Raw genomic sequence first — 15,024 nt, 5'->3', positions numbered from 1 at the left:
ACTTCAGGAAAGACAAATACCATAAGTTAGAGTGTGACACAAATACAAAGTTATAAAGAGGGGGAAAGACAACGCCAGCGATCGCGGCAAGATTTACAAAGGAATAATCACTGGAAGAGGGGAACAGAACACGGGGTAAATATAAAGCAAATGCGTGAAGGGCTGGAAAAAATATTGTAAAGAAACAGGAAAAAAAAAAAAAAGTAAAACCTGAGGACCAAGAAGAGGAATTCTCGGGCTCTGGATCTACAGCCACACGGCTTCAGGGGTTTTGTTGGTTTGTTACAATAAATTAAAGTTTAAACATCAATAAATAGAAAATGTAAAAAATAAATAAGTTTTTATTGCATTCTCATCAAAAAAGAAAACTGTAGTACATGACGATTCATCGCACACAGATGTGTTGTACAGGATATTACATATAGTACTTATATAAGTAAAATAGTGTAGCTCTTGCTTAAAGGGGTTTTCTGGCTTCCTAAAATGAGTCCCCAGCTGCAGTCTATTTAATAAAAAAAAAAAAAAAACACAACTGTGCGAGTCCCCATCCCCAGGTTCAGAGCAGAGTGTCCTCCGCTGCCACTGATGTCCGTTATTGCCTGCAGGGCTGACATCACATCGACTAGTCTGCAGCCCACCATTGAGCTGCGAACTCTGGCAGACAGAGCTCGGTTTCTTGGTACAATGCTATCGATGCAGTGTCAGCACTGCACACACTGGAAGCAGCAATCGTGGCTCTGCTGGACCCAGATATTGCGGCTTTTTTTCCCCTCTAGAAAATAAAAAAAAATCTGTCCTTTTCAGAAAACCTTTGCACCCAGCAGACATGTAAGTAAACAGAAAATCCCTTTAAAAAAAGGCAAAAATACCCATTATAATCTCCCGTAGGTAGAAAAAGCGCAGGAGAAAGAAGAAACCAGCAAATTAGAACAAAAAAAAATAAAACTACTTTATCAGTGTGATTATTTGCTATTTCGCAAGGGCATATTTAAGAGAAGAAAAATGGAGCACTGATCCAGGTTTCTTAGTATTTTCAGACAACATACGGCAACCCTGTTGTAAAATCTACATTTTTAGAAAATATTCATGCAATATTAATTACTTGGACCACAAACTTTTATCTAAGGAGTTCACCGTGTTCAATAGAACAACATAGAGGGGAGTGGGCAACCTTATTTTTCAATCTATTGAGTGCACCATTGGCAGAGGTCATTAGATCCAATGTACATATAGAAAGAAGAGACAAGAAGCTGAGAACAGATCGCCATGTTTGAGGATTATGTGGCTTTCATTAACACCGACTGGCTCAACTCTGTAGGTTGAGTGAGCCCCAATAGGGACAGTGATAGTGTGTGTGTGTGTGTGTGTGTGTGTGTGTGTGTGTGTGTATACACACACTCTATCACTGTCCCTATTGGGGCTCACTATCTACATTCCCTATGTCTTTGGAATGTGGGAGGAAATTGGAGAACACGGGGAGAACATACAAACTCCTTGCAGATATTGTCCTTGGTGGGATTTGTACCCAGGATCGCAGCGCTGAAAGGTTGCAGTGCTAACCACTGAGCAACCGTGCTGATTCTGCTATTTCATAAGATGAGCACTTTCAGTAATTTTCTTGTTAAAATGATATTATATCTAGGTTTTTAAAACAATTGTGAAATTTACTTTCCAAATTAGTGTACGGCTGACTGGTAAACCTGACATCACAATCTGCCTACAATGGTGAATTGTAGCATGTAAATGAGTGACATTACGTCTATAGGTATAGCAGGCCGCTGGCATGAGATACCTGTGCACAGATTATTTTTTCATTTATCTGGAAGGTCCACATATAAATCAACCATCTCGATAGTGTTCACTCGGATATCGCAGCTTCTGTATATACTATACCAAGTAATTGCTGATGAATTGTATGAATGTAATAAAGTGCACAAAATCTGGTGTTTTTTAATGCACATTATAAGACGATGGATATTAGTGAAATACGGTTTACATTGCCAGTTGTACACAGATACTACATCGTAACCTACCTTGATTATGATACATCTTGGCAACATACTCAAAAGCGAAAAGTAGCTGAAGATCTGTTGGCTGTGAGTAGTGCGCTAAGGCGAGACAAACCTGAGGCATAAGAGACAAAAATTGTCAAATAAAATCAGAAAAAAGAATGACCTACACAGGACTATAGCAGAGCACAATAGTGATGAGCGAGTGTACTCGTTGCTCGAGGGTCCTCCGAGTATTTGTTAGTGTTCGGAGATTTAGTTTTCATCGCGGCAGCTGAATGATTTACAGCTATTAGCCAGGCTGAGTACATGTGGGGGTTGCCTGGTTGCTAGGGAATCCCCACATGTACTTATGCTGGCTAACAGATGTAAATCATTCAGCTGCCGCGATGAAAACTAAATCTCCGAACACTAAAAACGAGTACATTTACTCATCACTAGCGCAGACCTATGGTAAAGGCTATTCTTTTCAGCAGTAACTTCAACGTAAAATGCCACTTTTTAATGACTCAGCAGAATTATTAACCTTTTGTATATTTTGCTAATAAACCTACTTTGCACGGAGGCTTGAACAACTCTGACTGCAGCTGTATATACTCACTAGGAAAACCCAAGACGCACCGGCTGACTGTTCCAGCAGTTGTCTAAACCTGTCTAAATCCGCGTGTGGATGCAAGGGCAAATAAACTACTCACCAGTCGCCATCATCCCTGGTTTCCAGCATCGGCCCGATCCTCTTCTGGGTGACGTATATTCCCACTTGACGATCACGCTGAGCCAGAAGTCACTTTTACAATACAAATCTATGAATCTACATGGACTTACACTGTAACAGTGACTTCTGGCTCACACATAGAACCCAGAGTGATCCGGCAAATCAGAATAAGTCTCGCAAGTGAGAAGAGGACCGAAGTGGCGAAGGAAAGTCAGCAATCAATAAGTATTTTAATGCACTTGCACTACATAAGTATTTAGACAAGTTTAGCAAATTAAAGTAGCACTCTTGAGAGCAGTTTTAAGTTGATGTCTAAGACTTTTATATTGTTGGTCTATCCTTAGCAAAGGTCATCAATATCTGATCAATGGGGGTGCAACACCTGACACCCCCACCAAATAGCCAGACCCCATGCCGGCCATATGTACTGAGTTGTGTAGCTGCATTGAGCTGTGAACGGACTAGTGGCTGCGGCCGGGAACTGCACATCTGCTTCCTATTGATTCGAATAGGGGGTGGTTGTGCAGTACTTGGAATGGCCACTATTCTGATGACAGCGCTGTGCAGCTACACATCGGGATAGCTGATCTGCGGGGGTGGCGGGCGTCTCACCCCCCCGATCAGATATTGATGATCTATCCTAAGAATTAAAGTCCTGGACAAACCCTTTACTAAAAAACAGTTAGCAAAGATCCTCTCCCCTCTGTACCAGTCTGTCATTGTAAATTTATTTACTGTAATCGATATCTATAACTTTGTATGTAACCCCTTCTCATGTACAGCACCATGGAATTAATGGTGCTATATAAATAAATAATAATAATAATAATAATAATAAGTCCTAACAATCACCAACAGTCCTGAAACCTGGGCAGAAATCATTGTGGTGGATGATGAGGATTGCAGCTTACTTGTATCTGTGCAGGGCATTTCTGTGTACAAAAAATAGCAATAGTGCAGCACTGCAAGGAATCACCGAGATGCCCAAATCTAACTAGAACCTATATTGTCACAGTTTCCAATAAGCTAAAATGGCATTCCACATCTCTTTTCAGCTGGAAAGTATTACTATAAAGGATCCAAACGTCTGACTGATAGAAAGTATCTAGGGCTGATTAGGCCAATACATGATACGAGACCTTAGATTCTAGATTTCACAAAACAAGCTATCAGGCCTCATGCAAACATTCATATTTTTGACATACCGGTATATAATAAAATAGCACGCACATCATCATTATCTGATCAGTGGGCATTAGTGTTTTTCACATATGGAGAAATTACAAAACGTCTCTCCTCTGTGATGTTAATTAAGGACATCACACAGACTGTATGCATCGGCTTTCATTTGTGCTGCTGATAGAAAATGGAGGCGTCTCTGATTTTAGCATAAACATGGTCTGTAAAAAGACACGGACATGAGTATTTTTTTTTTTTATAAGTGAAAAACCTGTACATCCGAATGTGGCCTTAGGGAATAAAAAAATAACAAAACATTATGGTATCTTAAATTAAACGGTCAAGGTTTAGACTTTATAGCGCATCATTTCTGACAGACTGGGGGAAAGGAAGAGACAACCACACAGAAGACATTTTCTGAGCCGGTCCTGAAGTCACAAGCTGCAGGCTACACACCGCTGTATTAGCTAGAAGCATTTACAATATTTTTTACAATTTCTTCAATAAAGTGACTCCAAATGTGAATATTCAGGTGAGGAACATATCAGTGACGGTGGCAAACATGGAGCAGGCCCAGGTTCCAAAGGTGGTGACTCAGTGGTGAGAACTTCTGCTCTTCAACACTAGGGTTATGGTTTGGAACGTTACCAGGTCAACATCAGCAAAAAGTTGCTATGATTCTTGAACTTGTGTGGATTTCCTCTGCACTATAAGAAAATTTTAGCAGGCTGCTCATGAACCTTTGTCTAGGCCCTAGACTTCTGGTCCATGCACACTGTGTTTGCAGTGTATGCAACCTGACATGCTCCTAGTGGGTATGCTAAAGGAGTCCAAAGACCACCATGTATGAATCTTAAAAAAAAAAAAAAAAAAAAAAAAGGACCAAAACGTTATGTGAATTAAGGCTTAGAGAAAACCAAATTGTGAATTCTCCTTAGCATTGTATGCACAATGGCATAGTCGTTCCTGCTTATAGAGGGATTAAGATTTAATACTGCCAGAAGATAGTTTCATTTTATATTATTAGAAAATGCAGTTTAAAAGAAAGGTTGTATGGTTGTTGCAATAGACTACTACGTGACAATACTGTGGGCTTACTTCCACATTGCCCTCTATGGCCAGAATGCTCTACTACGTGACAATACTGTAGGCTTACTTCCACATTGCCCTCTATGGCCAGAATGCTCTACTACGTGACAATACTGTAGGCTTACTTCCACATTGCCCTCTATGGCCAGAATGCTCTACTACGTGACAATACTGTAGGCTTACTTCCACATTGCCCTCTATGGCCAGAATGCTCTACTACGTGACAATACTGTGGGCTTACTTCCACATTGCCCTCTATGGCCAGAATGATCTACTACGTGACAATACTGTAGGCTTACTTCCACATTGCCCTCTATGGCCAGAATGCTCTACTACGTGACAATACTGTAGGCTTACTTCCACATTGCCCTCTATGGCCAGGATTCTCTACTACGTGACAATACTGTGGGCTTACTTCCACATTGCCCTCTATGGCCAGAATGCTCTACTACGTGACAATACTGTAGGCTTACTTCCACATTGCCCTCTATGGCCAGAATGCTCTACTACGTGACAATACTGTAGGCTTACTTCCACATTGCCCTCTATGGCCAGAATGCTCTACTACGTGACAATACTGTGGGCTTACTTCCACATTGCCCTCTATGGCCAGAATGCTCTACTACGTGACAATACTGTAGGCTTACTTCCACATTGCCCTCTATGGCCAGGATTCTCTACTACGTGACAATACTGTGGGCTTACTTCCACATTGCCCTCTATGGCCAGAATGCTCTACTACGTGACAATACTGTAGGCTTACTTCCACATTGCCCTCTATGGCCAGAATGCTCTACTACGTGACAATACTGTAGGCTTACTTCCACATTGCCCTCTATGGCCAGAATGCTCTACTACGTGACAATACTGTGGGCTTACTTCCACATTGCCCTCTATGGCCAGAATGCTCTACTACGTGACAATACTGTGGGCTTACTTCCACATTGCCCTCTATGGCCAGGATTCTCTACTACGTGACAATACTGTGGGCTTACTTCCACATTGCACTCTATGGCCAGGTTGCTCTACTACGTGACAATACTGTAGGCTTACTTCCACATTGCACTCTATGGCCAGAATGATCTACTACGTGACAATACTGTAGGCTTACTTCCACATTGCCCTCTATGGCCAGAATGCTCTACTACGTGACAATACTGTAGGCTTACTTCCACATTGCCCTCTATGGCCAGAATGCTCTACTACGTGACAATACTGTGGGCTTACTTCCACATTGCACTCTATGGCCAGGATGCTCTACTACGTGACAATACTGTGGGCTTACTTCCACATTGCACTCTATGGCCAGAATGATCTACTACGTGACAATACTGTAGGTTTACTTCCACATTGCACTCTATGGCCAGAATGCTCTACTACGTGACAATACTGTGGGCTTACTTCCACATTGCCCTCTATGGCCAGAATGCTCTACTACGTGACAATACTGTGGGCTTACTTCCACATTGCACTCTATGGCCAGAATGCTCTACTACGTGACAATACTGTAGGCTTACTTCCACATTGCACTCTATGGCCAGAATGCTCTACTACGTGACAATACTGTGGGCTTACTTCCACATTGCCCTCTATGGCCAGAATGCTCTACTACGTGACAATACTGTGGGCTTACTTCCACATTGCACTCTATGGCCAGAATGCTCTACTACGTGACAATACTGTAGGCTTACTTCCACATTGCACTCTATGGCCAGAATGCTCTACTACGTGACAATACTGTGGGCTTACTTCCACATTGCACTCTATGGCCAGAATGCTCTACTACGTGACAATACTGTGGGCTTACTTCCACATTGCCCTCTATGGCCAGAATGCTCTACTGCGTGACAATACTGTAGGCTTACTTCCACATTGCCCTCTATGGTCAGGATGCTCTACTGCGTGACAATACTGTGGGCTTACTTCCACATTGCCCTATATGGCCAGAATGCTCTACTACATGACAATACTGTGGGCTTACTTCCACATTGCCCTCTATGGCCAGAATGCTCTACTACGTGACAATACTGTGGGCTTACTTCCACATTGCACTCTATGGCCAGGATTCTCTGTAAAAAAATAAGTGTGTGTCCCATCAGTTCTGGGAATCGTGAAACACTCATTCATTCCTAACTCAAGCTTGGTTATAGTGATTCAGTATACGCAAGCCATATAGGAAGTTTTCAGGAAGTACAAAAAAAAATGACTAATTCTGTTTGTCACCCTTTCCTGAACTCAAAAAACACCAGTTTGGAAAGTCTGATTGAGCAAGTGGACGGCACTTACTATCTGCCAGAGAAAATCTCGTCCTACGCAATTTCCAGAAAACAAACGCAGTTTTTACTATTCAGTGAATGAGTCTTATATGTAGCTGAGAACGGACATGAAGTCCAGGAACGGAATTGGCAGCTACGTGGCTTTTCACACTACGTCAGGCACAGGTGTCCACGCTCTCCATATATACAAAAGCACCGAGGAGTCAGCATTCAGAAACATCCTAACACACGAGAGCCTTGTACCCTCGTGAGCTCATGAAGTGAGAGATCACTCACTACTATTAATGGGGCTGTTTGCAATAGACAACCACTTGACATCCCTTTTTTTTTTTTTTTTTTTTTTTTTATGGCCCACCTGGCCACAGTGACTATTAGTTTAACCGAGGGCAGAATTCAGCATCAATCATCAATGACATCTGTATTCAAGTCAAATTTCTCTATCCCAATGTAATTTTCTGGAATTTGCCTTTCTGACTGAATGAGACGTCTGTCCGTGTGTTCTCCAATACAAAAAAAAAATGTAAACCTGTTTAATAGTTAGCTGTATTATTGAGGGTTGCCCCTTATAACAAAAAGTGTGTGTTTTGGAGGCCAAATTAAAAATCCATAAAATACACCTGGGACAAATATAACAAATGTAACAAAACCTACAAAGTCAAGAGTATTTGGCTATATTCACACTTTCCAGAGGCACAGTTAGGCTGGAGTCACACTCAGCGTAAGACAATACGGTCCGTTTTTTACGGCCGTAATACGGTGAAATGTTCCCAAAATATTGGTCCGTATGTCATCCGTAGGCAGGGTGTGTCAGCGTATTTTGCGCATGGCATCCTCCGTATGTAATCCGTATGGCATCCGTACTGCGAGATTTTCTCGCAGGCTTGCAAAACCGACATCTAATGGATTTATGGCCTCAAATGTTCGGTAAAACATATATACAGTAATAATGTAATAAATATATATATATATATATATATATATATATATATATATATATATATATATATATATATATATATATATATATATATATATATATATATATATATATTCTGTATTTATATTTCATTCAGCGCGATATCTGTGAAAAGCCGGTAATTCAATTGCCGGCTTTTCATTTCTCCTGCCTAAACCCGACATGATATGAGACATGGTTTACATACAGTAAACCATCTCATATCCCCTTTTTTTTTGCATATTCCACACTACTAATGTTAGTAGTGTGTATGTGCAACATTTGGGTGCTGTAGCTGCTAAAATAAAGGGTTAAATGGCAGAAAAAATTGGCGTGGGCTCCCGCACAATTTTCTCCGCCAGAATGGTAAAGCCAGTGACTGAGGGCAGATATTAATAGCCAGGAGAGGGTCCATGGTTATTGGCCCCCCCTGGCTACAAACATCTGCCCCCAGCCACCCCAGAAAAGGCACATCTGGAAGATGCGCCTATTCTGGCACTTGGCCACTCTCTTCCCACTCCCGTGTAGAGGTGAGATATAGGGTAATGAAGGGTTAATGTCACCTTGCTATTGTAAGGTGACATTAAGCCAGATTAATAATGGAGAGGCGTCAAATATGTTACCTATCCATTATTAATCCAATAGTACGAACACCTCCAGAGAGCTGCAGCATCAACTTGCTGCAGATGGTGTCACTGTGCATCTGTCAACTATACAACATACTGTATTTTTTTGCCGCCATGCATAACGCCTTTTTGTATGACCAAACAACTCAATCTTGGTTTCATCAGTCCACAGGACCTTCTTCCAAAAAGAAATTGGCTTCTCCAAATGTGCTTTTGCATACCTCAGCCGACTCTGTTTGTGGCGTGCTTGCAGAAACGGCTTCTTTCGCATCACTCTCCCATACAGCTTCTCCTTGTGCAAAGTGCGTTGTATAGTTGACCGATGCACAGTGACACCATCTGCAGCAAGTTGATGCTGCAGCTCTCTGGAGGTGGTCTGAGGATTGTCCTTGACTGATCTCACCATTCTTCTTCTCTGCCTTTCTGATGTTTTTTTTGGCCTGCCACTTCTGGCCTTAACAAGAACTGTACCTGTGTTCTTCCATTTCCTTACTCTGTTCCTCACAGTGGAAATTGACAGGTTAAATCTCTGAGACAGCTTTTTGTATCCTTCCCCTGAACAACTATGTTGAATAATCTTTGTTTTCAGATCATTTGACAGTTGTTTTGAGGAGCCCATGATGCCACTCGTCAGAGGAGATTCAAACAGGAGAACAACTTGCAAGTGGTCACTTTAAGTAGCTTTTCTCATGATTGCATACACCTGGCTATGAAGTTCAAAGCTCAATGAGGATACAAAACCAAAAAAAGTGCTTTAGTAAGTCAGTAAAAAGTAGGTAGGAGTATTTTAAACAAGGAAATGATAAGGGTGCCCATACTTATGCACCTGTCAAATTTTGTTTGAATGCAGATTGCACATTTTCTGTTAGCACAATAAACCTAATTTCAAGGCAGAAACATTTCTGTGTCCAACAGTTATTAGAGATATGAAACTGAAATAGCTGTTGCAAAAAAAACAATTTTTATAAAACATTAAGCTTAAGATTAATAGGGGTGCCCAAACTTTTTCATATGACTGTACATACATATTCTAGAATACCCGATGCGTTAGAATCGGGCTACCATCTAGTCTTCAATAAATGCACAAGTTTATGTTGATATTTTGGACACTTTTCTTATCCCATCAATTGAAAGGATGTTTCGGGATGATGAAATCATTTTTCAAGATGATAATGCATTCTGCCATAGAGCAAAAACTGTGAAAACATTCCTTGAAAAAAAAAAGACACACAAGGTCAATGTCATGGCATGCAAATAGTCCGGATCTCAATCCAATTGAAAATCTTTGGTGGAAGATGAAGAAAATGGTCCATGACAAGGCTCCAACCTACAAAAATGATCTGGCAACAGCAATGAGAGAAAGTTGGAGCCAGATTGATGAAGAGTACTGTTTGACACTCATTAAGTCCATGCCTCAGAGACTGCAAGCTGTTATAAAAGCCAGAGGTGGTGCAACAAAATACTAGATGTTTTGGAGTGTTTTTTTGTTTGTTTTTCATGATTCCATAATTTTTCTTCAGAATTGATTGATTCCATAAGTTTTTGCCTATGCTTGGTTAAAAAAGTAAACATTACTGACTACCACATTTTTTGTACTTGGTTTCTTTTAGTGTTTCTTAAAGCCAGAAAGTTGCCATTTGAAATGACTTTAGTTTTGTGCCATGTCTGTGATCTGCTTTTATTCTACAAAATTAAACAACTGAATGAACATCCATCAAGGTTGGTGATTTCAGAATTTTAGCCAGGGGTTGTACATCACACAGGAGACGCCAGGACTGGAGAATATACAGTACAGACCAAAAGTTTGGACACACCTTCTCATTTAAAGATTTTTCTGTATTTTCATGACTATGAAAATTGTACATTCACACTGAAGGCATCAAAACTATGAATTAACACAGGTGGAATTATATACTTAACAAAAAAGTGTGAAACAACTGAAATTATGTCTTATATTCTAGGTTCTTCAAAGTTGCCACCTTTTGCTTTGATGACTTTTGTACACTCTTGGCATTCTCTTGACGCCGGGACTGGAAAATATACATCACATGAGACACTGGGTCTACTGTTTTCGCCGGTGACATGGGAGAGCAAAGTGCACAGTCGGCCCACAAAGTGCGTTCTAACACTGGCACTAGCCAGCATCAGTAGGTAATACTTTATTGCCTGTGCCATAGTGTTCAGTAGTGAACGCTGTTTTTGTAGGCTACCAATATAAAAAGCAATTAAAGGACTGCTAGCCAGAAAAACAGGGTCGCCAGCCCTAGTACTGCAGTCCCAGGAAATCTGCCTGGGGATCGGAGAGCGGAATATCAGACCTGAGGCCGGAGGTTCCCCACCCCCGATATAGATGATTGAAGAAAATCAGATATCTAGATTTCCGAATGCCACTATGAGAACCTGTCCCTAGGTGTACCAACACAATAATGTGTGTAGTTACAAGGCGGAGTCTGTACTAATTTGGAGGTTGAAACAGAATTACAGCAAAGTTTTCTCCAAAGTATGTTCTGATAAATGAAAGTACATACTACAAAAACCCCTTACTCATCCCGAGATATATTACGTCACAGAGCTTGTGCATGGAGTGAGCTGAGGAGCTTGAGCTGTATTACATAGGCAGCATCTCTTCTCATAGAAGCGGCTGGAGTGAACTCAAGCAGTAGAAATAAAGTGAAAATCCCCAATGGGAATCTTTTTTTTTTTTTTTTTTATAAAGTAAAGGATATAGAAATTTGAAACTAACACCACAATAAGCATATTTGGCGATGCAGAGTCCATAAATGTATGAAAATATAACATTTTACATTAAATGCTGTAAAGAAAAAAAAAATGCCTCAATTGCCAATTTTGGTCACCACCTTACCCAGCAGAACATAGTATGTAATGGTACCATTGACCAAGAAAAACAAAAGTTGTAAGTCATGGAAAACAAATTTCTACTTTTCCCTTTAATAGTGTCCAGCTAGTTTTCATTGCGCCGGAGCACTAGTGCCTGCCCACCCTAGGCAAGAGCCACAAATACTGCGGTAAAGAAACTCAAATACTCAGCGTGTGCACGTGGCCTTAAAGAGGTAAAGTGAACGTACCTTTTTTGCACTCTCTGGGCCAGATTCATCAAACCGAAATCGAAGAATGCGGAAATCTTTACAATAAATTATCAACTCAGTCGGGTTGAATTTGAGTTTCTTGTTGAATGAGAGGATTTTCTGCTTTCTTTTGGTGTCATTTACTAAGATTAAAAAAATGTATTTCCATTATTACACTTTTTTATTACATTTATTCCTCTATACTCAATCTAGTGATTTGAAGGATTAAGAGCTGTTCACACTGCACTACTGTGTCCATTCAAAAAGACTGAAATCATTAGCAAGTGGCACACACAAAGCCCAAGGTTCAAGAGTCCGTTTGGCTCATTCAACTCAATGGCTCAATTGACAGGAGCGCCTGAATTCAGCCTGAAGTCCCGGATAGAGTCATGAACAGGCTGTTACTGGTAAATACAATGTGAACATCCCCTTAAAACATGGAGCACAGGACGACCGTAGCGTTGTGCTCCATCAATACTGAAAACAGTGCAGACGACAAATACATGGCCAACTGGGTGTGATTTAGTGGAACCAGCTGCATTTCTAGGAAGAATTTCTATAGAAAACAATGGAAGTTGCCCAAGACAAATGGCTGAGTTACATTTCCTTTGCTGTTTATTAGGGGTCTGCTACCCTTCCAATGTTGTGAAATTACAACTACTGGAAAGTCCAGATATGCTGGGAGTTGTAGTGCCAAAGGTGGTTGAGCTCTGCCTTAGCCAGCCAACTGGTCACCGTAACACCCGTCTGCTAGCCACAGCTGTAGCCACAGGGCACAATGCTTTTGTTTCAACTCTAATTTTTGCCTAAAAGTGCTACGTATAAAAATATACTTGTACTAAATGCAGAAGTAAAAATGATCTTATGTATCCACACTCAGAAAATAAGTTCCCCTTTTCATTTGCTCCAACTGTTGAGAGTCTCCATATAACTGTATCTTACATATAATGAGCATACGGTATGTCCTTAGATCTATTTTATTTATTTTTTTTTTAGAGTAAACCTTTCACCGGGATTTTATACCCTAAACTAATGTTGTGTAAGTAATAGAGTTTTAATGCCAATAAAATCTTCACTTAATGTTTATCAGAAAAAAAAAAATTCTGTTTTAGGGAAAAATTGTATACTGGCAAGTGGCAAGTACAGTGGGTGGGACATTGCACTTACACTGCATATATGAATAATGAATAAGTTGTTAAAAAGGCTCGTTTCACAATTGCCGTGAATTAACAGGCTACCCTACCTGAAGAAGGAGCAAAACGCTCGGTCATCGGGTGACAAGATCTTGTATGCAAACTGTCATGTATAGAGATGGCTACTCTTAGTTCTCACCTGTACACACCAGTTTCCTGATTTGGCCAGTCAATTTTGTGTTCTCTGTATTTTAGCTCTCCGCCCTCCAGACTGTGGCTGTTCTAATTGCAGCAGGATCCTACCTACCCATAAATTCAGGCTTTAGCTTAAAAGGTATTCACACCTACCCATAAGTTCAGGCTTCTGTCTATCCACACTAGACACGCAAGTGCCCAGCAAACCGGAAATCGCCTTGTCGTTGGCTGCTGGGCAAGCATGAATTGGCCAAATTACGTGCCAGGTATCTCCATTTTTTCTTATTATCTAGAGCAGTAATGCTATTCATATTTCATATTTACATGCTTTAGCACTACAGAGTGCAACTTTGTTATTATCTTTTATGCAGCTATGCTCTCTGTGTATAGATTGCTCAGTGCTCATCGTTTACTGTGGTCTGCTGGGTAAATAGGCATTCAAATAACCGCTGATCAGTAAAGGTTTAACCAATCAGTGATCATATTGTGCTCTCTACCTATTCGCCACCCCTGACTGCCTCCTGTCTATGACTGCCAGGTCACTCCTGTTACAGTGACCTTCCTCTCCAGACCGAGGTCTCGCAGAAGCGCAGTCATTGCCCAGGACAATGGATGCACATTAAGGTCCTGATGACCGTGCGAGAGGCAATCACACGGCACATGTGCTGCCACCTCTGGGGAGACAACCAGCTCGGGAAGGCGCAGCAGGAGTAGCCTGTCAGACAGGAGGCACAAGGCGGACAGTGAAAAGAGGGAGAGAGGCAAGTACAATGTCCCACCCCACTGCACTTGCAATTCGTTAGCTTCCAATGACAATGATGGATTTCAATTAGTGAAATAGAATCCTGATGATAGGTTCCCTTAAAAAGGTCTAGATCAGAGGTCGATTTTCTTGGAGCCATATGGTAAGATTGAATCACACAATAAAACATACACAGAAATTAAAAACGGAGACTGTTCTGACACACACACGGCACCTCAACTGTACTCTGCTGAGGCTAATTAGTGTTTTACAACGCTTATTAACCCCTTATTGACGGGGTCAAATCTTTGAAATCCGACCAGTGTCACTTTATGTGGTAATAACTCTGGAACGCTTTCAAGTGTTTTTGAGACTTTTTTTCGTGACACATTGTACTCTATGACAATGGTAAACTTAGGTTGATATGTTTTGTGTTTATTTATAAAAAATATCAGAAACTTGCCAAAAATGTAAAAACAAATTAGCAATTTTCAAACTTTGAATGATTATCCCTTTAATTCACATGGTCATACCATAGCAAGCCATTAATAAGTAACATTTCCCACATGTCTTTACATCTGCACTATTTGTAATATGTCATTTTATTTTGTTAGCATTTTAGGAGGTTTAAAAATGTATCCCGGAAATTTATCAAAAAATTTTTTTTAGGGACCTCTCCAGGTTTGAAGTGACTTTATGGGTCTTATATATTGGAAAACCCCCAAAAGTGATACCATTTTAAAAACAGCACCCCTCGACATATTGAAAACTGCTGTCAGGTAGTTTATTAACCCTTCAGGTGCTTTTCAGGAATTAATACAAAGTGGCATGATAGGAATGAAAAAGTTGATTTTTACCACCTAAATGTTGCTAACATCTGAACAGGCCGCTGTAGCCGACAGACTCCAGGGCCGCTATTTGGCCGTGAACTGCCATGGCAAACATCAGGACCACACAATCATGATCTCTGGGTGCCGATTGGGATAAAGAGGGAGAAGCCACACTGTTAAACATTTATA

The 15,024-nt window shown here is 40.8% G+C and overlaps 1 protein-coding gene across 1 annotated transcript in view; it reads right to left on the bottom strand.

Moving 5' to 3' along the window:
- Positions 1 to 15,024, bottom strand: part of MTMR10 (myotubularin related protein 10) — a 92,083-nt gene that overhangs the window by 22,428 nt on the left and 54,631 nt on the right. The window contains exons 5-6 of the mRNA XM_077263926.1: positions 11,936 to 12,078; positions 2,034 to 2,124 (exon numbers count right to left, since the gene is read on the bottom strand). Coding sequence (XP_077120041.1) covers positions 2,034 to 2,124; positions 11,936 to 12,078 — 234 coding nt within the window. The remainder of the gene's footprint in view (positions 1 to 2,033; positions 2,125 to 11,935; positions 12,079 to 15,024) is intronic.

Source organism: Ranitomeya variabilis, chromosome 5 (genome assembly GCF_051348905.1).
Source record: "Ranitomeya variabilis isolate aRanVar5 chromosome 5, aRanVar5.hap1, whole genome shotgun sequence".
Taxonomy (NCBI): domain Eukaryota; kingdom Metazoa; phylum Chordata; class Amphibia; order Anura; family Dendrobatidae; genus Ranitomeya; species Ranitomeya variabilis.
Note: the sequence above shows the minus strand (reverse complement) of the source record. Positions and strands in the feature narration are given on the sequence as shown.